This window comes from Tyto alba, unplaced genomic scaffold (assembly GCF_018691265.1).
Source record: "Tyto alba isolate M040663 unplaced genomic scaffold, T.alba_DEE_v4.0 Super-Scaffold_3, whole genome shotgun sequence".
Taxonomy (NCBI): domain Eukaryota; kingdom Metazoa; phylum Chordata; class Aves; order Strigiformes; family Tytonidae; genus Tyto; species Tyto alba.
This window is the reverse complement of record NW_024881304.1, coordinates 4,231,628-4,256,036: the sequence shown is the minus strand read 5'-3', so window position 1 is coordinate 4,256,036 and position 24,409 is coordinate 4,231,628. Positions and strand designations below refer to the sequence as shown.

Below are 24,409 nucleotides of genomic sequence, written 5' to 3'. Positions count from 1 at the left end.
CAAAATTCAAGGGACAGAGCAGGCACAGACTCCAACTGAAGTTGGACTTAACCTTAAAATAGCAAAGAACTGAGAAGAATGTGCATGTATAAGCTTCTTCCTCTACAGCTGCACTATCACACTAGTCTAGCATAAATCTGTTGTGACTGAAAGGGGTAGTCTGCTCTCCTTGTTCTGCCCCCTCCTTTCCCTTTTGCAAAAACTAGATCTAATGAAGTGAGCCAGACCTGAGAACTGACTGGTGGAAACCAATTTCTTTTTTTCTGGGCTGGTTTCAGCCGGTCAGTTGTCTGATCCAATTCACTGCAGTGCCACATTACAGAAAGAGAAGGAAGATTGAGTGGCTGAGACAGGGGAAGGGCACTGCAGCCCTCTTGGCCGTACCAAAACATGGAACTATGGCTTTTGAAAACTGTTACAAATAACTAGGTGAGTTTCTTAATACTTTTAATATCTGAATTAGCAGATATTGTATTTAGTATGTATAAAGTCAGAAATGTTTTAAATCTGCATCAGAAAATAGAGCAAATATGCAATAACACCACCATAAAAATGAGCTTGGCACTACTTTCACGCATTAACTGAGTTTTCCTTATGCACCTTAAGTTTGTACTGGTGGTAATCGAAATTAATACCGGTTTCACTAAATATCAGTAAAAAGATTTGTCAAGCCTTTGCAGTATTTTATGCACATAAAGGAAAAATATCCTGTCCTGACCTAAATCACCATGGTATTCAAGAACATTCTTATCTTGCCACACCCCTGCTTAACAGCATTATGTTCATGGCCATCATCAGGATGGCTCACACCCCTGGGTAGGTAAAACAGCCTTTTTTTACACCTACAGAACATCCTATCATTGAAGTCAATGGGACAAAAATAATATTGTTTGGATATCTCTACTCATAGGAGCCAAAATCAGTCTCAAAGTGTATAACCCATAGGTCTCTGAAGCCAAGGGGGCTGCTTTCTTTCCCAAAAAGTCTGTGGAATCAGTGACAAAACACTATAGCTAAGTGGTGTCCATATGAAAATGCTACCAGAGCATGCGCAATAGCACTCACATATAGAAGTGTATGAATAATATAAGCATATATAAAAAGCCTACAGAAATAAAGCAAAAATTCAAAAAGAAGAATAAGAGTAATTTTCTACCTTCATTATATTGGTACAAATAAAAAACTAAACAATAAGTAGCAGACTAAAGCAGATAGCCTGTTGTGCCAGGAAAATTCGTGGCTATATAAAACAGGAAAACAGATTACTCTATGTTCACTCAACAGGTTCCTACTTTTTAGTAACTGCCCCTCCTAGTTTTAACCAAATAGCATAATTTTTTACTGGAAGAATGAAATGTACCCTTTTATTTTGAAAATAAATTCCATTTTCATAAATTTGCAATGATACAATATTGATTTCATGAAATTATCAAGCATTTTCCAGAAAATATAGCAGCTGAATAAATATTAAAATCACAGAGGATACTTACAGTTGACATAGTTTATTACAACAAATTATTCACTGCTTTTGTTCTCATTAAATAATTTATAATTTTTCCTTTATAACTGTTTATGAGTAAATCATTATTCTTACAAATATGTTCCAAATTTCATTTCATTCACTCAGGTATTCATGTTTAAGTGGTCCTTAAGGCCCCGGTCTTAAATTTGAATCCACACATGGGAAATCCAGCCTTACATTGAGTATGACTAAACTCAGTGTCAGTCAGCCATGCAGAATCTATGAAGTTTAGCTTGTTTACTTGTTATTTGTGTGTGTTTGTATATTGGTACTAGACCTATGCAAAGGTAGAAACATTCCTTTTCAAATTATTTTGTTTCAGCAACCTCTCATTTTAACATGGTATTTTTCTAAAGTGGACTTTCTGTTTAGAACGACATGCATAATCCCTGCATCTGCAAAATTGGCATGCCTCACATTTTCACCAGTAATCTCACAGAGAAGTAAGTATTAATGCCCAAGATTATTTCTTCCATAATTGTGGGTGTTAACATCTGTGCGGAGATCTTAGACTTCACTACTTTTATTTATAAAATATGGGACAAAAGAATTGCATCAGAGTCCTCACTCATTAGGAAAAAATATAAACCTTTGAGATTATTTTTCCATTCCTCATTTTTGTATTTACAGGATTCAGGGCATAGTACCAGCTTTTTAGCATGACTTGAAGGTTAGTGTGATCATATAATCATACTGACAGTTGACAAAGTGAATTCTTAAAAAGAGGGGCCTTCGCAGACGACAATGTATACAACTAGCAGATCCCCATCTTCCTCTAATGATAGCTCTGTTGCTTCCATATGAGGAGAAAAAAAACAGTTGTTCTAGTATCAAAACATTTCAAATTCCATCTGGAAGATTACAAATGCGCAGCGCAGATCATATTTACCCATATATATTCTAGCAGAATGTATGTGTGGTTAACATACAACTTCACTTACTAAACTGGCAGATAAATACTATATCTTGCTAGGACATGATTCACTTGACCAAGTACCCCTCTGATGGTATAGAAACATATTTCCAAGGATTAACTTCTCTTTTCACTTATGGTACAGCAGATAGGCTAGCCTGCAATACAAAGCATTTTCTATTTCGATCCAAAGGCAAAGACATGTATGGTCAAGCCAATATCCTTGATAAGCTATGTTCTGATTTACTTTGCCCTCAAACACTGTGTACTGCCCGAAGTTTGGAGTGAGATTGGAGCCAGAAGAGTGAGAATTAGACCAAGATTTGGCATTTGGCTTAGAATACGCTAGGACATCCCTGACAACTGAACACATAATCTAAGGCTTTGCAGCAGAACTGAGAGTTTCTGTATTTTAGGCAAACAGAGCATTTTAGAAACTAGTGATTCAAATGAAAAACACCAAAATTATTCTTCTGACATATCATTAAAATGGATTTTGCAAACATGTTAGGTGTCCAGAAGCAATGGGATGAGAACTGTGAATCTGGAGATCCTTATAGAGATAGAAGAGCTCTGTTTAGTGGCATTGCAAAGCCAGCAGCTTTGCAAAGTGCATTTCCTCTCTAATAACAGATGCCGTCAGCCTCTTTTAGGGATCTGGCATGGTGCAAGCCACATCTGTTTGGAAGACGATGGCTAAACTATAATTTTGAGCTCTGTTGCCTCAAAACTACTCCTCACATGGATTCATTAAGTTAGAAGAGTTAGATGTTCCCCCAATGCTACAAGTAAAGATGTAAAAGTTGAAGGGGGAATTCCCATTACCAAATTCAGCTTTAAAAGTTCAAGTATGACTGAAGAACTCAAGCAGCTGCAGACCTCTACAGCACTTCCAAATGAGAGACACCAACATCCCACTGCCGATTGCCACAACTTCTGTTAACAGATGCAGCAATACATGTATGAATGAACTTCTGTGTGACTTGTGTTTTTTAATGCCACAGGAACAGATTCTGATTAAAGAGGTCATTCAAAAGACATTCAGGGTAGTGGCAGAATCTAGAGAGCTGGAGATACTTTGGTGACTTGCTGGCTTGCAAATAAGTTTTCTTTCAAATTGATGTGTTGATTATGAGCATTAATTGTAGAGATGGATGGCACTGACTGCTTCTTACTGCTTGGACTATTAAAAACATCAGATTTGGGTAGAAATTTTCCTTTCTCAAAGATGACATAGCAGCTTTCAAGTAATAGAGCTTCTGGAGTTCTCTTTTTCCTTAAAATATGATTAATGGGCATGGCTCAGATTGTAGTCATTATTTTACTTTCTCTGTAATGCTTCTATGAGTCCCCTCTGTGCAAACAGACCAAAATTGGAGAATGCAGTATAATGGCAGTCTATTGCACTGCCTGCTATTTGAAGTTTCATGCGACCACTTCATATTTGAGTATCTCCTTTAAAACCAGCATGAATAGGCTTCATGGCAATAAATAGTATGCTATAAGGTTGATTGGACACAATCTTATGATTCAAATTAATCATGCTTATTTGGAATTCTCAGCTAAAGGAATACTAAACAAATTGTTCCATTTGTTCTACTGTTACAGTAACTGGAAGCAATGGCGAGATAAATTACAGACCATTAGCACACTGAATCACTTCATTAAGCTAAAGGCAGTCTCATGTCTCATAATTCTCATGAAGGATAAAACTCAAAGGTCCACATGGACATAACTGGTCCATTCAGTTGGTGTAGCTAAGGCCAGTTTCTGTAGCAGAAGGCATACAAGAAATGATACAGCTTTTATAACTAATGATGAAACTTCTAAAAAGTTAGTTGTGTATTCACTACCATCCTAAATGGCCAGATCCTACAATTTTCAGCAGAGTGAGGCACAGTTATATGCTGTCACAAGTTTTGTGGCTAAAAGGGATGGCAAAATAAAGCTTGATCATAGCGTCACATGAAAAAACTCTCGGTGTAGAAAAGCACCAGTTAACTGTTGCCTGGGAGCTCTTCTTCAAGAAAGAAAGGAGACTATTCAGAAGGAACACAAGTCCACTCCAACTGCTTGCAACTGGTCAGCGCTGGTAGGTCATTAGAGCTAGTAAGGCTAGCAGAATAAACCTGGGTATGCTATTCCTCTTCATTGCTGCAAGGAGAATACACTGCTGTTACCAATGAATTACTTGCTATACATCCAACACTGAAATCAGTTCTAGTAAGATTAAAAAATTGGAATGATTCCAGATGTTGCCAAAACTGCTGATGCCAGATGTTGCCAAATCCTCTTGATTGTCCCTTTTTTTCACTGAAAAATTTCTGTGAAAAATATTTATTCTATGGGTTGTCTGCAAATGCAGGAGTGTCTTTGCCCTTCATGATTCACTAAGTTTACCACTTGATTACTTACCTTCAATCACATAGCTATTTTTTTTTGTTCCTTCATGGAGTAATCTAACCTTTTTAATGAAAAAGAGGTCTCTCTTCCATGTTTGCAATTATCCTTTCTAATTACTAAATGTATAAGACTGGAAAATAAAATAAAAATAAAGAAAACTATCCATTTTGTACTGGCACATCCAGTGTCTACAATATCAGGACTACTAATTCCTAGTTTTGCTTATAACACTTCCCTTCTGCAATCACACTTGAAAATAGAAGCTCATATTCCCAAATGCTCCTAGTAAGTGAAAAAAGAGCAACAAATATCAGCAAAGCAAATCAGGGAGTTTGATTTCTGAAAGTGTTCATGGATACTTTATTTTTGTATTCACTGGTAACTGTTAGGAAGAATTTTTATAGAGGAAAATTTAAAGTATAGCAAATAAAGAATAATTATATGAAATGATCATGTTGTGTAAGTAGTCACAAGTGAAAAAAGTGAAGAAAAGGGAAAATACTGACCTGAACTTGGATTTTGAGATGGTTTGACTAGAAGAAAAGGAAAACACATTTTTAAAAATGTTGAAAAAATAATTAACAGAAATTTGTTCTCTTTAGAAACTTGCAAATCAATACATTATAATTACATATACATAAAACTAAGCTTTTAACAAAATGCATCATGAATTCTGAAATTTCGTTGTCTGTTATTTATTTTCTGAAATACCATTCCCAAAGCTTTACAAATTTTCTAAGCGAAAGAAAGGAAATGTCCATTAAAACTAAGCTCATGTAGAAGTTGCTTGGAAGTCATGAAAATTGAGCAAGTAAAAAGTGAACACCATGGGATATAGAAATACTCTCATATATTCAGTTATTGCCTAAAAAACACTTATTGTTCAGATCATGAACGATTTAACAGAAATGTTTCTTTTTACATGTCATAGGGGAGTTCTGTTCTTATTATTTTGGACAACAAATACATTTTATAAAAGCTTTCAGGAAAACATGACTTTACCGAAAGTATAGTTGAATTGTTTTATATCTCATTAATTTGACAGTTTTAGGAGTGCTTTAATGCTGTAATAATTGTCCTAATATTAAACTACTGAAAAGCAAAAAATACCCCGAGTGTCACACAAAGCTTGACTATTTGAAAGCAGTTTTGGCTAAATAAACAGCAGGGAAAGAATGATTCTTTTAAATTTTGAGATGATGAGGATGGGTACTTGAAAACAGTTCGTGTACTCACCATAAACTCCCACAGCATGCTGGGTTCTCTCCTTCTCCACTCACATTCTCTGTGTTCACTGATTCAGTTTCACTGGTAGGCATGCTTGCTGTTAGGAGACAGAAATTGCTTTAGATTGATAAGCCAAGGAAGGCATTACACAGAAAGTGATCTCCTATTCTGTTGCAAGAATGTCTCCACGTTTTTGCAAGTCTAATAAGAGCTTGGAAGATCTGAGGAATGGCAGATGAAGTTAGACACTTCATCAGTCCTCCTCTTATAACAAAAAAAAAAAAGCACACAGAATTCCAGAATGTATTGTAGCTGTTTCCTTTCAACGACTGTACCACAGAATACAACGTAGAGGAGCTTTGTAGCAAAGAGCATGCTACCCCTAGTAGAGAAATAAACCCAAACTAAATTTTGTGACCTTTCGTTTTAAGAAGTATTCTGTTAACATTTTGGAAGTGCTTATCAGTTTAAGTGTTGTTAACATGCTTACTAATTTCAAGAAATTTCAAAGTTCACCTGAAAATAGGAACTATCACACTCTAATCATACTGACCACTCCATGCTTTTACTTTCATTACGAATTATCGAGGCAAGATGCTAGATAGTAATCATGCCCGCAAATACTATACGAGCAGACAGGAAGAAGAACCGACAATGGCAGAATGGGTACTACAAAGAATGATGAGAATTACTACTAATATAAAGGGAATTATTACATTTGTTGCACAGTGAATTACTGTGCATATAATTGATCATTAGTGAATAGTTAGGAATTGCAGCTAATGGGTTTTTTAAACAATATTAATTTGCAGATTGGTCATCACCATTTATCTTCAAATCAACTGAAATATAGAGGGAGGACAACGTATTTCAAAAGGTGTTAGGAAATGAAGAACAGCCAAAGTTCTCAGTACTTCCTAGGGAAGGACACTACTTCCATGTCTACAAAGCAAGTATGAAAGGAAGGCATTAGGAATGGAAATGTAAAATTAATGTTGCTGGTTTATACAGTAGAAATACCATATAAAGTAGGAAAAAATAAGAGAGGTGGAAGATGCACTGAAATTACTATAGAACAGCAAGAACAAAAGAAAAACAGAGTATGTTAAAGGTATTCTGGGGTGTACCTTCTGCTGTTTTGATGGTTTGCTTGGTTGGTTTTTTTGTTTGTTTTACTGGGGAGAGTTTAAACCAATGTCTGTGGACTGAGAGCACTGAAGGCAGAAGGGCTACAATGTCTGTTTCCATTAGGGATGTCTCACTATTTTGGTAGCCTAAAGGAGGCTTAAGGCAGGCTTAATTACATACATCTTAATATAAGTGAAACTCAGGAATCAGGCCCTGAATTGTCTGATTTGCCTACAGATCAGATACAAAATGAGTTAGTAACAGTTTGTCTGTGCAGTCTCTATATTGCTTCAACACTGACATAGAGATACATGTAAGTGGTAAATGGTAATTGGTTTCCATGCCCATCAATTCCATCCAAGTTGAAAGACTAACAGGTCTATGCAGACTAGATGCTCAGCTACTATTTGCAACAGATGAGAATCTGCCCCCATAAATATAAGTCACCATTACAGGAAATGTTAAACACTGAGTTGGAATAACAAAGAAAGACCAAAATGTCCATGTAGGCGTTTGAATAAGCAAGGCACTTCAGGCAGTAAGCACAGTCTTTCACAAGATTCTTCTGTTTCGATGATTCTTTTAAAATATTACTGTAATTGCTTTATATATGAAAAATCCCTGGTTAGCACCTCCAAGTGCCTCAATTCTAAAACCTTAATTCTCTTTATAAATCAGCTTTAAAAAAATGAACATTGCTAGTCTTGTGTGAACTTCACAGATTACAGTCACAGAGTTCAAAAGGAATTTCATTCATAAGTAAAGCAAAAAATCTTTGTTGATATCCAAATTCAAATATTAAAATTTTAAAGGGTTTAAGAAAAAAAAAATTACAAAACTATTTTAGACATTGTCTCAGATCTTCAGAACTAATAGTTTTTATTTTAAAATGCCAGTCTTTTGCAATAAATGCAAGGAGTTTCTCTGTCTGGTAAAGAACTGAAACAGTTGTCTTGTGCTAGGTGACTTGCATGCTGTTAAACACAACATTATAGCCACCTAATGATGAACATTTAAGCACTTGTGATGGGCAAATGCAAAAGAAGAGTGCAGAAGTTTTGTTTCATAAACTATTATTAAGAGCTGCCATGAATATAGAGGTAGGCCCACTTTTGCAATTATTACATATTTGGAATGTTTGTCTCATACCTGCTTCAAATTTACCAATCCTTCCCTCATGTCAAAGCATTATATAGAATCCAGTTCCTCATAAAGTGTCACTCAGTGTCACACAAATGCTATTTGTTTAAACACATGCCAAATAATTTCTAAAAAAGTGTAATGTAATATAATTTTAATTCAAATCTACCCAGACTTGATGCATTAACGCACAGTAAGAAATACGAGACCTTTTTGAACATAACCACATAAAGTAAAACAAAATACCAAAGAAAAAAATAAAAACTTTGTCCCTATTGAAGCCAATGTCAGTAAAGCCAATTATTAAACACAGCCAGCACGTTACTCTCTATTTCAGGCAGGACTATTGCTCTAGCTCTCTTAGTGATTTGCATGTGCTGTGTTACAAAAACAGAAGGGGGAAAAAAGAACCATAGACAGTTCGGTTTACATTAGAAACTCAGCTATCATTATACTGTAATTTATATTCTGGAAGAAAAACTTGACAGAAGTACTGAGAAAGGCACTATGTGGAAGTCTAGCTCCAGCAATGTTAGCAAGTCATTAAATCTTTAGCCAGAAGAAAACAGCAACAGCACTGCATGACCACATTCACTCTCACTAATGCAAGCAACCTGGCAAGGCTTGAAAAGACTCAATTTCATGACCACAGCTTTTTAAGGGCAGTGTTCATTGGGCAAAGTACAGCACTCAGACTGAACTTCTGAAAGACCATCTGATCTCAGCAGGGCCAGCTTTGAGATCTTTAAATTGGTACTCAGTATTCAAAAGTAGATGCCAAAATTTTTCTATTATTTATTCACCTTTTTCCCTTATTTTACTGGCATACTTCTGGAAAGATTATCCAGATTTCTAGATAGTATCAGCTCTCTTCAATTACAGTAACTGGTTTCAAACAAAACAATGCTTGCATTAGACAATATAAACAACTCATATAGCATGCAGCTTAATACTTTCCTCAGTGTATAGCAAATAGGTCAAATGTATTAACTACTACGTTTTATTACTTCAGATAAGAAAATAGATTTGTTTTTCTCATGTTAAAATATTCACTATTTACTCTAAACATTTTTCAGTTTTTGAAGCAGGGATTTCAAACTCCACTCCAGCACATAGCATAACTAATGCATACCTCAGGGCAAGTCAGTGTCCATCAGCACTGATATGTCCTAGCCAGCTGGAGTTGGAAGAAATAAATTCCATAATCCTGTGATATGACAATTTAATGTCACTGTAGAATCCAGAATCAGGCTAAATTACACCCTGAATTAGTGAACTGTGGCTTTGGAAATGTTTTAATCTCAAAAGTATATAATTAATTAATTTTAATCTGGTTCAACTTCACCTATGCATTTTTGATCCATAGACCGATCTCATTTCCATACTGATGTACCTTGGGTAGCTTTCTGGTTACACATGATGAAGGAAAAGAGCTACAGAAGTAAATGATCTGCACAGCTAGTCAGATAATCAGTAACAGGTACTGAAGAGAATCTTACAATTCTTTAAAAAGGTACTATACTGGCAAAATTTTAGATCAACCTTGTAAAATGGTTATCTTCTAGTGTGTCTATCTTCTATGTCGGCTAGTAACAGCCAAACAATTCCATGAGCTCCAAAATCATCCTACTTCATTCTCAAATCAGTACATGGATTTTCTGAATCTTTTACACCAAATCTTTAAGGATAGTCAAACAGGAAAACAGAACCAAAAAAATCTCCAAAGAGGCAACATTATCATTGCAAATTCATCTCAAATTTTCCTAAGTTTACTGTATGCCTAAAGAACACATCAGAAAGAAGTTGTACGATCCGTTCTGACTGTGAAGGTCCTCAGGGTAAATTCAGCTTAAGGACAGGCTGCCTGGAAGATGTTCTACATGATATAGTAGTGAGGTATGTTTTCATTGTGCAGATTTAATGTTGATACTATCAATAATCATTCTTATAGGCTCTTTTTTTAGATAACCCAGGGAAACTCAATATAAGGTTGATTGGTTGCATAGCAGTGGAAGGAGAGAGAAATAATCAGTCTTCACTACAGAAGCATCACCAAACCAACCACTTCTAGCCTGAAGGATGACACTATGAATTTTGGGAATGTTGTACACTCTACAGATGTGGTGATTTTAACAGAAATAGAGGAAGAGGTAATACAAACAAAAATATTTAGGGTGGGATTTCTAATCCAGCAGTAGTTTAAATCTGAGCTACTCAGATCAGCGTAATAGTCTCACAAATTCAGAAAGAAATATACTTAGGCCACCAATTTGTACTTTGGAAAAATCCTACTCATAAAAGGTATACCTGCCCTGCAAGACAGACATGAAACTAAGTCAGAGCACAGATGCTTGAGAATGCTTTTGACTAGCAAGGTCAGGTACTAGTGGTGAGGCAGCATCTGCAGTCAGTAGATGACAGCAAGTTTTCAGCCATTTCCATGCTGCTTCATGACTGACATCAGAACCTGAACCTCCTAGTTTACAGGCTATATTGAAACACATTTCCAAATTTCATGGCAAACTTATTCCAGCCTGGAAAGCTGTGTGAGCTATTAGACAATATATGTAACAGTTACACAAATAATTTCAAGAAGACTCAGTATTTGTAGAAAATGAGTTAATCGGGTCCTAGTAATTTCCGACTGAATATTTTGCATTCTCTAAAGTAACTGGATCAGATTTGTCAGCCTCAGTCTGAGCCACAACAGTGATTCTTAGGACAGCAAGGAAGTCAGTTGCTCCAGTAACTTTGTTGTAGGTAGGATTAAAACTAGATCATCTAATTGCTACAACTGTGATTATGTCAAATCTATACATTTACCAGTATTAAAAGAATGCAGATTTGAAAATAACTATCATACTCTAAAACCCCTGTCCATCTCCATTGTGGGTGGGAAAGAAACTGAATAAAACACGAATTACAGAAACAAAACATTAATAGCAAGAGGAGATACAGTACAATTTTGTTATATTTTGTTAGATTCCACATGAAAAGTATGATAAATAGTAAATATTATGATCACTGTTCTAAACTTATGCTATGATCCATTATAAAGCTTGTAAAATACTTTGATTAATTTCTTCACACCTGAATTTAAAGCACATTTTTTTTATCTGGTTTACCCAACTTTTGAAAAAGAAAACCTATGCTTCAACAAGAACAGGCACAGAAAAGACACTTCAGTAGAAATCTGAATGGATTAAAGACTATGCTTTATGAAGACAGAGCACTGCAGCACCAATTTATTTCAAACATGCACTTAAACCAGCAGAACTGCATGCATGGAAGTCTACATGCTAAAGACGTATATGCCTTTGTTATAGAAAGTGCATACAATATGTGCTTTCAAAAGATAACACACCAATGCAGTATTGGCACAAAAGAAAGTTCAACTGCAAATCAGAACATGTTTTACCATGTTTATTGGAAGAACGGCCAAAGAAACTAAATCTGCTTTTCTTCTTTTCTTCCATTAAGTCAGCCAATGTCACCCCTTCGTGTTAAATACATGTAATCCCAGCATTTACACAGTAGATGGCAGCAGTTTCAACGCAAAAAAATAAAAATGTGTCCATATATACAACACAAGCAATGTTAGGTAAAACAAATTTAAATTACTGGCAGCATAACTAATCAGAGCTAAATCATTCACCTCTCACTAATTTCTGAATTTTGAGCTAAATTCGCAATGCTCTGAAGTCAACAGAAGTTTTTTTCATTGACTTCAGGGTAACTAGCTATTGGTTCATAAAAAAAAAAAAAAATCACTTTTACTAAAAGCATATTTACAATTCCAGTAGTTAAAAGGTATTCCATTATTCAAAATCACTGAATACCTGCCCACTATCAGCAAAAGAGATATACAAATACAGGGGGTTCATATATTAATGACTTGACTTCATGACTTCTCCTGTTAGAAGTTTTAAAATGCTAGGGTTGCAGGAACCGGAAGTACATTTTTAAAGGATTATGTAAGAAGCTATTAATCACTGATTTAACTGCCTTTGAAATCTGTACCTTTTCCTGCCATGGAGAGATCTTCTGTATCCTAAACCCAGAGCTCTTCCACATTGTTGAAGAGCATTATGGTGATTTTTCCATCACCATAAATCAGCCATAATCTTGATCATCCAGAGGCTTAGGTATTCAAAGTCGGGACATAGCTGCCTAGAAGCCTGCAAAATGATTATTCTGCCTATCTTGGGATCCATCCCTACTTTATACTTCAAAGACAGTTCTAGAAACACATCGCCAGTATATTTGGACTAAATTTACTTCCTAATCTTACTACTCAAGATTATTAACTTAGAGATAACTAGCTAAATTTCACCTGACTCCCAAACAGGTAGCTCATTATCAAAACCATGATCCTAACTCAAAAGCTGCCCATGGAATAACTGGGTAGTCAGCTTGTGCTGTCTCTCATCATACCTCCCTATGCAACGTGATATGCAGCAAAGCATGTCTTGAATGCAAGGAGGTGGAGCAATTCAGCAACCCTTCCTCCTATACACTCTGTTGCAGCTGATACTAAAAACAAAATTCCAAGCCAAATATCTAAGCACATGTGCACAAACCCAGTGGACTGCTAGGAGGCTGCCAATTTGCTGGAAATTTCCACTCAAAATACACGTGCCTGAAATTAAGTTATTTGAATTTGTTTTGAAGTTCTTTTAGTTACATTTAGTTACATTTCTTTTATTTTAACTCTGCAAGTCTCCTCCAACTCTTAACTTACCCTAAAATTACATTTAAGTTAACAGTTCAGAGCCAAAAGCTCTCAAACTCAACAACTACGAAAACAAGTATTTTTGATTTATGAAAGAATTAAATGACCTAGAAGCTGTTTAAGGAATCCTGAAGCAAATGGTTCTTTTGCAGGGTATTAACAAACATCCAATTTGAATAGGATGCAAAAAATTCCTGGGATTTCACCAGCAGATTTACAGGGTGAACAAGTCCATCAGCACTATAGCTAAGAACACAGTTGTCCAGCTCTCTGTGTAAATTCAGCATCACCTACAGTCCTGCATGGCAGACTTGTACAAAGTGTATTTACACCATAAAATGTGCATCTTTTGCTTTGCAGTACTAGGATGATATACTGATACTCAAACTCACAGTTTACGTATTCCTTCCCCAAAACATCAGTAGCAATAACGAAGTATATTGAACTCTCTGGCTTTTTTACTTTGCTCTAGATAAAAACTCTTGTTTGTGCTACAGACTTTCATATAGACATAAATTATTCCTTTCTGGGTGATGCTGGCATTAACATCAACCCACAAGTTGTCTTCCGGCCTCTCATAAAACCATTTCCTTCCAGTCAGCAACACAGATTCATACCCAGCTTTTATTGCCAACTAAAGGACTAATAAAATTCTGAGACTCAAAAATTTAAAGATTTTAAACTTAACTACATGCAGTACAAAGATAAGTTTTAAAACTGATGACTCAATATCAAACCACATAATTTACACTATTTTACTACTTCTGGTAAGTACTATGGTTTAAAAGAACAGTTCACAATAAATTAACAGCACTAGAAGAAAAAGAACAGTAATAATGTACTATTTCAACACAGAAAATAATATTCTGAGTTACCTTTGACAAACTCCTTGTAGATGCACTTTTTTATATATACTCAATGGTATCTAAATTAATAAATACCACGACTTTCCAGAATATCACATGAATAATAAGGTGCATTAGTATATACATTGAAATCTGCACTTTAATCTTACATTTATTAATAATTCATAAACCACATCCTGAATCCATGTTCTTATTTATGTACAGCACTAAAAGTTCTTATGAAAATTTTAACCACTGCTATGTAAACATGGATAAAAGGCTAAAATAACCTCTACTACATTACGACGTTAAAATGCTGCTGTTACTCAAAATTTCTGACATAGAGAAATTGATTATAACTTTTACAGTTGTTGCAATATCATGAAACTAACTTGTTCCTTTATGGTTGGACTTGGGTCAGAAGCACTAGAGGGCCACTACAGCAAAAACTACCTTTCCCATAATACAGTATACACTGTCATTGAATAAATACAGTGTAAGTGATAATAGTGTTTCTTAAACAAAATCTTCTGGGATCTTTCTTGGACATTATTTCACATTTAGTTAATACATCTAGTGAAAAAGATTTTACATATCTTTATTGAATATCAGAAAGAAAGATCCAGAATGTCATTTCCCTACTTCAAAACTCAAAAAAACCCTATTAGCTCAAGATTATTTCTTGACAATAGTTTTGGCCATCTTTTTTAGGCTTTTCCTATTACTATTTCTATTGCATGCACCTACAGACAAACACATACTCTTCTTGACTAAGGATTTATAATTATGCTTAGTGGCATGTAGCTTGTATGCAGTAACTTTTTACAGAACAAAAATAAAGCAAAGTTTTTAAGTCTCAGTAGTGATTGAGTGCAGATAATGATTTGTACATGGACAGCTCAGAGCAGAATTTTGTTGTAAGATTCTGAATTATTTTCCATGATTAAGTATCAATACATTAACAGACACGATTGCTCTGCTAATCACCACTTTTGCAAACTGGAAATTAGAAAGTGACATTAGATAGGCTGCATTTACCCCAGTGTAACACTCCTAAAAGCAGTCAAAACTGTCCCACACAGAAGTAGTACAGAGTAAAGAATACGTACTGTTGCGCTTTCCTTCTTCATCAACCTCTTCATCGTTCTCAGGGTCAATGTCTTCTGCCTGCGTAATCCAGTCTAAATATCCCTTCAGGTCTTCTTCAAGCTGCTGTTTTTCACGTAGCTTCTGAAAGTCCCCTCGGGCCTTAGCTTTTTCTCTTTCCTTGGAAAATTCTCTATAAAATTCAGATAAAGCAGAAAAAAATACTGATTGTCTAACTCCCAAGCATTTTTATCTAGGTTCTGACATTGCAGAATAACATACTAACATAGAAAATCAACTAAATAAACTATACTGAAGATTTAAGAACGTCTTTGAAAACAAGACAGTGGTGCAAAGAAGTCATGGCAAATCCCTATCACATTAAATCAAAACTTTCAGAGATTTTATGATTTAATTGAAAATTAAGCAGTATTCCTGAATCTCCCCATATGGAAAGAGTTGTCCGTGTTCCCCCCCCAATTAATTATATGTTCTTCTATACAGCTTTTAAAATCAGTTTTATCTAATGGCTATGAAGATAAATTGATTTGCAGTAATTAAGTAATTCTAGAGTTGAGTATTAGTCTCAGTGGAAAGGAAATTCTGGCAGCAACTTCTAAAATGCGTCCTCTGCCAGCCACGGTTTATTGGCCCTGTCCAAACATACTTATTTCAATGCATAGTTCATAGAATTCCTCTAATAAGCCCTCCCCTCGTTACATCATGCATAGACACCCATACTGTTTAAGGTATGGATGTTTTATCCTTTTGCTCTCAGTAACAGAACCTTGAAATTCTGTTCTCACAAATCAAAAATTAATCCTTTTATAGAAACTGAATCTTTTGTCTCGTTACCCCAATCTCAAGACAATGTATTTGACTGTCTGTCTAGTTCAGTTCATGATTTGAGTCAATACCTAAATTACCATGGAATAATATATTAAAATAATTGTCATGCTCTTTGAGAAGGAGGTTGGATAAAACGGCCTCTTCCAACCTGAATTACCCCATAAATCTATGATTCCCTTAAAGATATATGACTCAAGACAATTATCAAGTAAATTCTTGTACCATGACATTTCAACATTTTTTCAACATTTGGTGTGATATGCAGCTCCAAATACATAACTCCCTTTGCTAGAAGAATCAAATATTTTCCAGTTTATCTGAGTATCAATATGTATGATTAGGGCTAGGCAAGTATCTTTTGAACTGTATTTTAATGTACCAGTTCAGTATCTAAAATTAAGCTTGTTCTAACCTGTTGATCTTACAAAAAGGCTCAGATTAAACCTAAAAAATGGCTATAATAATTTCATTTACTATGAATTTGTAATCCCTTTATTTATAATGAAATTTCACTTGAAAATATTCCCTAAGTAATACATTCTCAAGGAGAAATTTACTAAAGCACTCAATAATATCCTTTTTTAAATGGAAAAATATTAGGAATTTAGTATAAGGTTTAGCTAAATATTTTAACAAGGTGAACATAATTATCAATATGACGTTGTCCTGCTAACAAAATATAGCAGAATAATTGAAAGTCTCATAATTTTTCAACATAATATTTCAGTTCAGTGACTGATATTACTTACTTGGAATTGCAAAAACATAATCTCTCCAGGTTTTTTTATTTTTATTGTTTTATTTGCCATCTTCAAACACATCTTCTAAACACTAAATTTTTGCTTTGACATTAGTAAATGTGCGAGTTACGCTCTTTACATGTAACCATACAGACACTATTTTTTTTTAATGTTATGCTGCAGAAGCTAAAAAGCTTTCTGTTGCAAAAGCTAAGAAGCAAGGCACTACACATCTTACAGTTGAGGACTTAATTCAACAAAACTCTGTTTGGCATGTGTAGATGATACTGTTCCATCTGATAGCACTGTAATGAAGTTGAAGAATGCCTGTGTTTGCTTTGCATGTTCTACCCTTCACTTAGCATCCAAGGATGAGGTCCTTCAAAAGGCCATCCCTTCACAAAAATGCTCACGAAAGAGAATGAACTCAACAAATCTCTCTGAAGAACGGGTTGGGTTTTATTTTTTTTTTTTTTTAAAGGAAGAAAATAAAAATATTTCATTGTTTTGGCAGAAGATGTCACAAGCCTGTAAGATTTTTTTTTGGTTTGTGGAATGCTGGGTTTAAGCTTCTCTTGGAGAGAGTATCAAAGAGTCTGTCCTTTACATCTGATTGAGGCAACATATTTGTGACTCTCATTACATAGGCAGTATCTTTGAAAGAAGACCTACGATAGCATAGTATGAAACCAGAAGTAACAAGCCTTGCTAGCTTTTTTGTTCTGTTAAGTCCTTCAGGTGTTTTTCATTAGGCTGAAGGATACGTGATCTGTGTGGTTAAAGTAAAATGAAAACTGCTGTTACTGTATGGAGTGAAATGAAAGGAATCATTTAAAAATGAAATAGTTGGCAAGGCTGATAATTCCAACAGCACTTCACCCATGACCGAACCACCTCTTAACTTTGACTTTACGTTAAAATGGCTGCATGCAGAGAATTAAACACTGGTTTTTATATACACAGCTAACTATGACCTTTCCCTTTAATACAGCACAGAAGTTAGACATCGTCTTAAATGCTGCTGCAATTTATCAGTAGGAAGATATGGAATAGTGCTTAATTTCCATGATATTTAAAAATTTTACTTTTATTTTTAAAACTTGACTGCTTGTAAGGAAGTATAACACCTGAGAGAAATGCATTTTCTCTAGAGGAGGGATGAATCAGGCTCTATGGTATTTTTTTCTATCAGTCACACTGAAGTGACATCCCTCAGACACACATACGTACATATACTTTTTACTGAAATACCACGAATAAGGAAGTGGAGTTCAATGGAATTGGAATGTAATGAGCTTCCTGTTAGCAGAACAAAAGCATTTTTTTTTCCAAGGAACAAGAAATTACTTGAAAGAGATAATGGAGGTGAGATGAGGGAGATACACTGACTATTTAAAGCTTCTGACAAAGACATTTAGACAACAGTATATTTGATTCTTTAGACAAAGATATGTAGACATTGGCTGATCCCCTGGAAGGAGGAATAAGACAGCTCCTTGTGCAGTATTTCATGGCTATGGAGAGCACAGGCTGGGTCCAGGGCAGAAAAAAAAAAAGCCTTTAGCTATGTAGGCAGCATAGGTATTGACATGGTTGGACTAATGGCCTGAACTGGCCTCCCTGACTGTCATCAGCCCAGTAGTCAGTCCAGAAGCCTGTGAAGCTGATAGGCTTAGGAAGTGGCACATTAATTGTGGTAAGTGCACTTAAGCTCTGTAAATATTTGTTTTCACAAATGCCTGTGCTAAGAGGTAACTTTAAAATACATATTTCAAAATTAACTGGATCAGGCATTTGAAAGCATATATTGGGGGGGGGGGGTGTGGAGGTGTGGTGTTGATCACTGACTAAACTGGCAAGCATTGTACTCAAAGAGCTGTTGTGATGATGCTAGCATTTATGAGGGTCTCTCCACTAAAATGTGATTTAAATCAGTTCTCCACCCAAGTTGCAAGCTGAAAAATCTGGAGGAGCTACTCTGATTTCACACCAACACATGTGAAATGAAAATCGGGCCTATTGCCTGTAAAATTTCAGTCTTAAAATAAAACAGATTTAAGTAGTTTTCATAATGCACAGGACTTAATGAACATGTTTTTGCTAATGTCTATTGCTACCTAGATGGAAGCAGTTCATTTTCTTTTATTTTATTGCAAATGCAAATAAATCAGACAACCCAGCCCTAGCCAGCCTAATTTTGATCTAGTTAAACATGACTAAATTTGCAGCCTATGACAATACCCTGTAAATTGAGTAAAGCTTCAAACTGCAGCCACAGTGTAACTCGGTCAATTGCACCTGCAGCAGAAAGGAAACACCACTTGCAAAATAATGCATTATATGGAGACTCACCTACATAATCTAACTTATTTTCAGTGATAACTAAGCAATTATATAAAACGCAAGTTTGATTTATATTCCCCCAAAATGATTTATCTCCTTGTAGAAAGATGATCTCAGTTCTCTGTTTAATCATCATCTATGGTTGTTGAGGCAGAAGCATATAAAATGCAGGTTTTGAGTTCATGCATTGACAGTCTGGGACAATTCATTTTCATGGCAGGTTTTTCTTTCTTCCATAAAGTGAAATAACTCCTACTGGCATGAATCAGCCAGGAATGTCTTGATGCAACAGGGTGGAAGTGGCAGCAGGGAATACCTACTGGGACTCAATTACAACTCTCTGGTACCTTAATTTGAGTCATGGTCACATTACCCAAAAATCTTAAACGAAGTTTGCCTAAATGTGAGCATCTGGTATACTCTTCCTTCTTTCTGTAAGTCACAGACATAATAACTAAGGACACACGGGCCACCTATCAGCTGAAAGTTCTTCCATGCTAAAAGCTAGATGCTTCATAAGGGGGCTTGTGCAGCAACATGAGTGCTGCTGTATCTCCTGTGCATCACTAAGCATTGGTGATGGGAAATAAACAGTTGCCTTCAATGTTGAAGCATAAACTAGAACACTAACTCTTCATTAGCCATATTACTGCCCTTTTGTGTCACTGCAAACACACTGAGAGAAAGAATTCATCTACTGCAGTATGCAACTTACTGCACACAGGGTCTGGTACGTGGAAAGTGTTATGCTAATGCTATATGTAGAACCGTCACCCAGACATCCTAGACTCTCATATATTCACAGAGAACAGTCACATAATAACAAAAATGTACTCACAGGAGTACAGTGTTGGCCACCAGACTCACAGAAGAGCTTTCACACAGTGGTAACCATACCAACCAACAAATTAGCAGAATCAAATCAGAGAACTCAATCTGCTAGAACTGTACAGATAAGCATGGACAACAGCTCACAGCTGGGTGTAATGTGTAACAGATGTACAGAGATATAAAAAAGGTTAAGTAACAATCACATCTTTAATTACTGGAGATTGCATACATCATTGTTACTCCTCTTAGAAATAATAAAACCTCATAGGCTGAACACTGTAGAATTACTTCTGTAGCACAAAAAAATTCTAGCAGGAATTTTCCTTGATCAAGAAGCAAGAATCCAAGGAGCATTGGGTTCTTGGTGGGGAAACGCAAACTGGAATTACCTATCCATTGTTATTTCTATATAGTTCATTAGCAATTGACAAAATGTATATTCAACAGCTCCAGCACAACCTCTGTGTAGCAACAGGCCTGTATAGCATTATTGTGCCCGAGTGCACATGAACGCAATGGGATGGATCATCTGTGGGAACAGCAAGATAGGGAACAATTTTATAGAGCAACAAAACTGAGGCCTGATCTTTCAGACCATAATTAAGATGTGCTCATTCTGTCCTACATAGAGATGTGTTTGGCTCAGGACACAGTGGATTCCTTACAGGAAGAACTGGAAGTACTGAGCGTAGGACCATACCCCAGAGTGTATTCATCCCACCATCGTGATGTGCACTGTCAACGGTTTTTGAAACTAATGCAGTTTGTTACCTGTCAGGAGCTCATCAGCAAGCACCCTACAGGACTAATCCTTAATAAGTTTTGGTGTGATAAGTTCAAACAGGACTGAAATAAAATCAGCTCCTTTCAAGTTCTTATTCAAGAGTATTGAACTATTCCCACTGACTTTAGTGGTCTCTGTCTAAAGCAGTTGGTTAGTTACTGCTGTATACAGCTGAAAGTATTTGCTGATTATTTATTGTTAGTATATTCAGTTGATCAATCAAAGATTGATCATTATTTCCTTGTTTCGTAGCTATTTGTGTTTGAGTTTTATTTTTACTAGACACACAGCAATGAAAAGAACCTGCTTTAGCTCATGTCCTGCTGAGATCTAGAGCTGAAGTCCTCCTCTTTTTGAATGTATATTCTGTTTATCTACATGAGGGAGTAAAACTTTCATCCATAACTTTTTTTTTTAACTAAGCCTTCCCTCTGCTGTGAAAAGGAACACTGTCAAAATCAGTTCATTTCCCTTTTGCTGAAAGACTATGGATGACAGTTCACTGCTGTTTTCTATTTGGTGCATCATTCTTCAGATGTCTTTTTCTACCATTTTTTCCATATATACTGTAGACAACAGTTCTTAGGTGAATAAGCTTATCTGTGCCAACATATAAAATATGACACTGACAGATATTGCTGTGAGATTAGCATGGATGAGTATGTACCCTTAAAGCTTTTAGAATCATTATGTACATACATTGCAAATAATACTGTGGAAAAGAAATGGAAAAAAATAACATTCTCTTAGTAACCTGCAAGACTTGCATGTAGGAGGATGTAAGGACATGTCAAAGCTTATGGTGTCCTTTAGCAAGGCAATAAATTAAACTTACAGATTTTTTAAAGTGTGTTTGAAAGGTCTTATTTGTTCCCATGGCTACCCAAAGGAATACTAATGCCTTGAGCAGAAAATGCCATCAGTGGAAACCATCCCCCAATGATAAGGACTATCTTCAGGAATAGATTACCATGCATCATTAAAAGCCATGCCACTTGATAAATAAGTTATGTAGTTTTATAATTTATTTTCTCTGTTCATACTAAAATGGTTTTATGCATACTGAATTACTGGCATATTGATTTTAACTTTCAACACACTTCTAAAGGTATTTTCAGAGTGGATTAGTATCTCTCAATTCCCTGTTTAATGTTTAGCTTTATTTAACTTTCTAGTAACCTTAACTTTATAATTTCTAACTTAAATTTCTAATTTCAGCTCACTGTCTCTTGCACCCACAGTGATGATATGCTCTGGTCTTTTATCCTGGAGTATTTGAAGGAGGCCTCTCCTCAGCTCCCAGTCTGTGCCTCGTATTTTATGAGTTTGGAGAACACTGGTCCAGTTTACACTTGTTACACACACTGTGTAACAAAAGCTACATGTAAAAGCAGGTTCTTGAAGCAGTCCACCACCCTTTACAAAGCTAGAATTTCTGGGCAGCTCCTCATTGGCAATTTCTGTGTCATTCCATCACATGTAAATTTGCGCCAAAGATGTGCTGCCTAATCCTTGCATCATAACCGGTGGAACTTTTACAAAGATAAAAAAGGTGTTCTGGTATCTCTTACAGACTGAATCCACTCCCTGCTGCTGGCTCAAAAGACAGAGCAATCAAAATAGAGTGTGACCATGTCATGACCACCCTTCAGCTTCTAGGAGCTAAAACAATTATTTGGAGCCACATACAGCTTTAAATTTGTAATGTGAATGAGCAAAATACAGATCAACCCAAGAAAATGAAAATGCAAAGATATCTGAATACATCTATGCAGCTTTCCAGAGCTGCAAGCATTTTTTCTCTGTGTTTCCAAATACTGAAAGAATTCAAAAATGCAAATGCAGTCTTTATTGTGAAAGATTAGCTGACAGTTCCAGGTGTCCAGCTAGATTCCTAAGAAATTCACTGTGCTGAAAGAAATTGTCAACATGCATGTTTTGAACCACACTTCCAAACATACTTGCAGATACATTTCTGGAGCTGGATCTAGAGCTAGTTTTTACCAATATGTTTAGACAGGAGCTGTTTGTCCAGTCTGTTCTCAGGCCAGAGCTACAAACGTCTTCAGAGCCCTCTACTGAAGTTGGACGAAGAGCCATCACCAGAACCCTTTCCTACAGCCGCATCTATAGTTGGCTCTAGAGCCATTTCTAGACCACTTGATCTCAGGGCAATTTTGGAGACATTTTCCAGACTGGGACTAGGGCTATTTCTTGAGGTCTTTTCCAAAGCTGTATGTAGCTTCAATTGCCCAGACATTCATTGGAAAGAGGTTTAGAGCATGTTCTGGAGCTATTTTAGAGACCACTCTAGAGGTGCTTATCTTTTGATCCTTTTCTAGAGCTGAATCTAGAGCCCATCTCTGGAGAGCATCCCTAGAGCTGGGCCTGGGACAATTTGTACAGGCCATTGCTGGAGCTGGAATCATTTCTGGTGTCTTTTTTTAAAGACAGCTCCATAATTTCTGAGACAGAACCAAAGCCTGAGCTTAATCTGGAGTAATTTCTAAAACCTGACCTGAGTCTTCTTCTAGACTATCTTCTCCTGTAGAGTCCTGCAAGCTGAAATAGCTTCTCAATTGAGAATTCACTTTGAGAATATTGTGAGTAATACTAGTGTCTAATACAGAGTAAAAAATAGAGTACTTTGAAAAAGCTGAATTATTACCTCAAGCCCATGAATTCTATCCATCCTTGTTATTCAAGGGAATATTTAGAAATCTCCACAGTGAGCTTCCATGCACAAATCATTTACCTCATGCAGATTCCACACACATATTATTTCTACAATTTACACATCTTCTATTTAAAATCTGAACTCTATTTTTCAGAACATCACCTTCAGCAGGCAAAACTGACATGGATCACCAGGAAATACTCACCTTCAGTAATGGCTACATGTAAAACAAAAGATCTCCCAAATCATCATTCCCATCCATTTGTACAGTATCTAGATACATCAAACATGCAGTGCACAAGAGGCATTACAGAAATACAAAGGGGCAGATGGTCACAGAGTAACAAAGGAGTGCAAAGAGAATGAATGAATATTTTAAAACTGCAAACAGATCAAAACAGCAGATTTAAATGTACACAGCATAACTTGATATCACAGGAAGTAACACTTTCATACAGAAAAGGTATATTAGGCATTCAGATTCCACTTCCAAAATCTGTATGCAAAGCCATGCTTTTGAAGTAAGTTGGCATAATTTTGGGATTCTTGAAGTTTGATTGGTTTAGTAAAATTTAACTTTCTTTGTAGATTTATCATAAACCAAGTTTCATGCTATGCTTAGGAAAGCACAAAATGTAAAAGCTAATAGCTCTTAAATAAAAAACAAAGAACTCATGTGTTACATATTCAATGCCTGGCTCAGAATGAAAAATATTGGCTTTCTACTAAGGAATACAAACACGTCCATAGGATTTTACTAGTACATCATTTTTACCCATCAAATTTGGACAGGTAGGTCTAAATAGAAAATATATGAAAAATATTTGTTATTTATATACAAATGACATTTAGCAATCAAAATAAATCAGTGTAACAGTATTCCACACTGACTCTTGTCAGATTTTCAAGCAAGTATGCCAGGGAATTTTCTTCATTTATGTACCAAACATTAGTTTGTTATGATAGGCAACTTGTAGCGATATTCTCTTTTCCTTTCTCCTTCCATTCTCAACATCAGACATTGGTGATGCTTACGCATCATATGTCTCAGTTCACTAATATAATTTTCTTCAGCATAGAAAACAAAAAACTAGAGTGATAGGAAGGATCCTTCACCTATTTAGGGCAAGCATGAATTCAAATGATTCATCAAACATCCTGAGCTCACAAGTCACACTGCAATTAGGTG

The 24,409-nt window shown here is 35.8% G+C and overlaps 1 protein-coding gene across 10 annotated transcripts in view; it reads right to left on the bottom strand.

Annotated features, from left to right (window-relative positions):
- Positions 1-24,409, bottom strand: part of CACNA1D (calcium voltage-gated channel subunit alpha1 D) — a 233,244-nt gene that overhangs the window by 81,063 nt on the left and 127,772 nt on the right. For all 10 annotated transcript variants that reach the window (XM_032984250.2, XM_032984245.2, XM_032984247.2 and 7 more), the window contains 3 exons: positions 15,020-15,189; positions 6,075-6,162; positions 5,345-5,371 (listed from right to left, as the gene is read on the bottom strand). In XM_032984250.2, the coding sequence (XP_032840141.2) occupies positions 5,345-5,371; positions 6,075-6,162; positions 15,020-15,189 (285 nt within the window). The remainder of the gene's footprint in view (positions 1-5,344; positions 5,372-6,074; positions 6,163-15,019; positions 15,190-24,409) is intronic.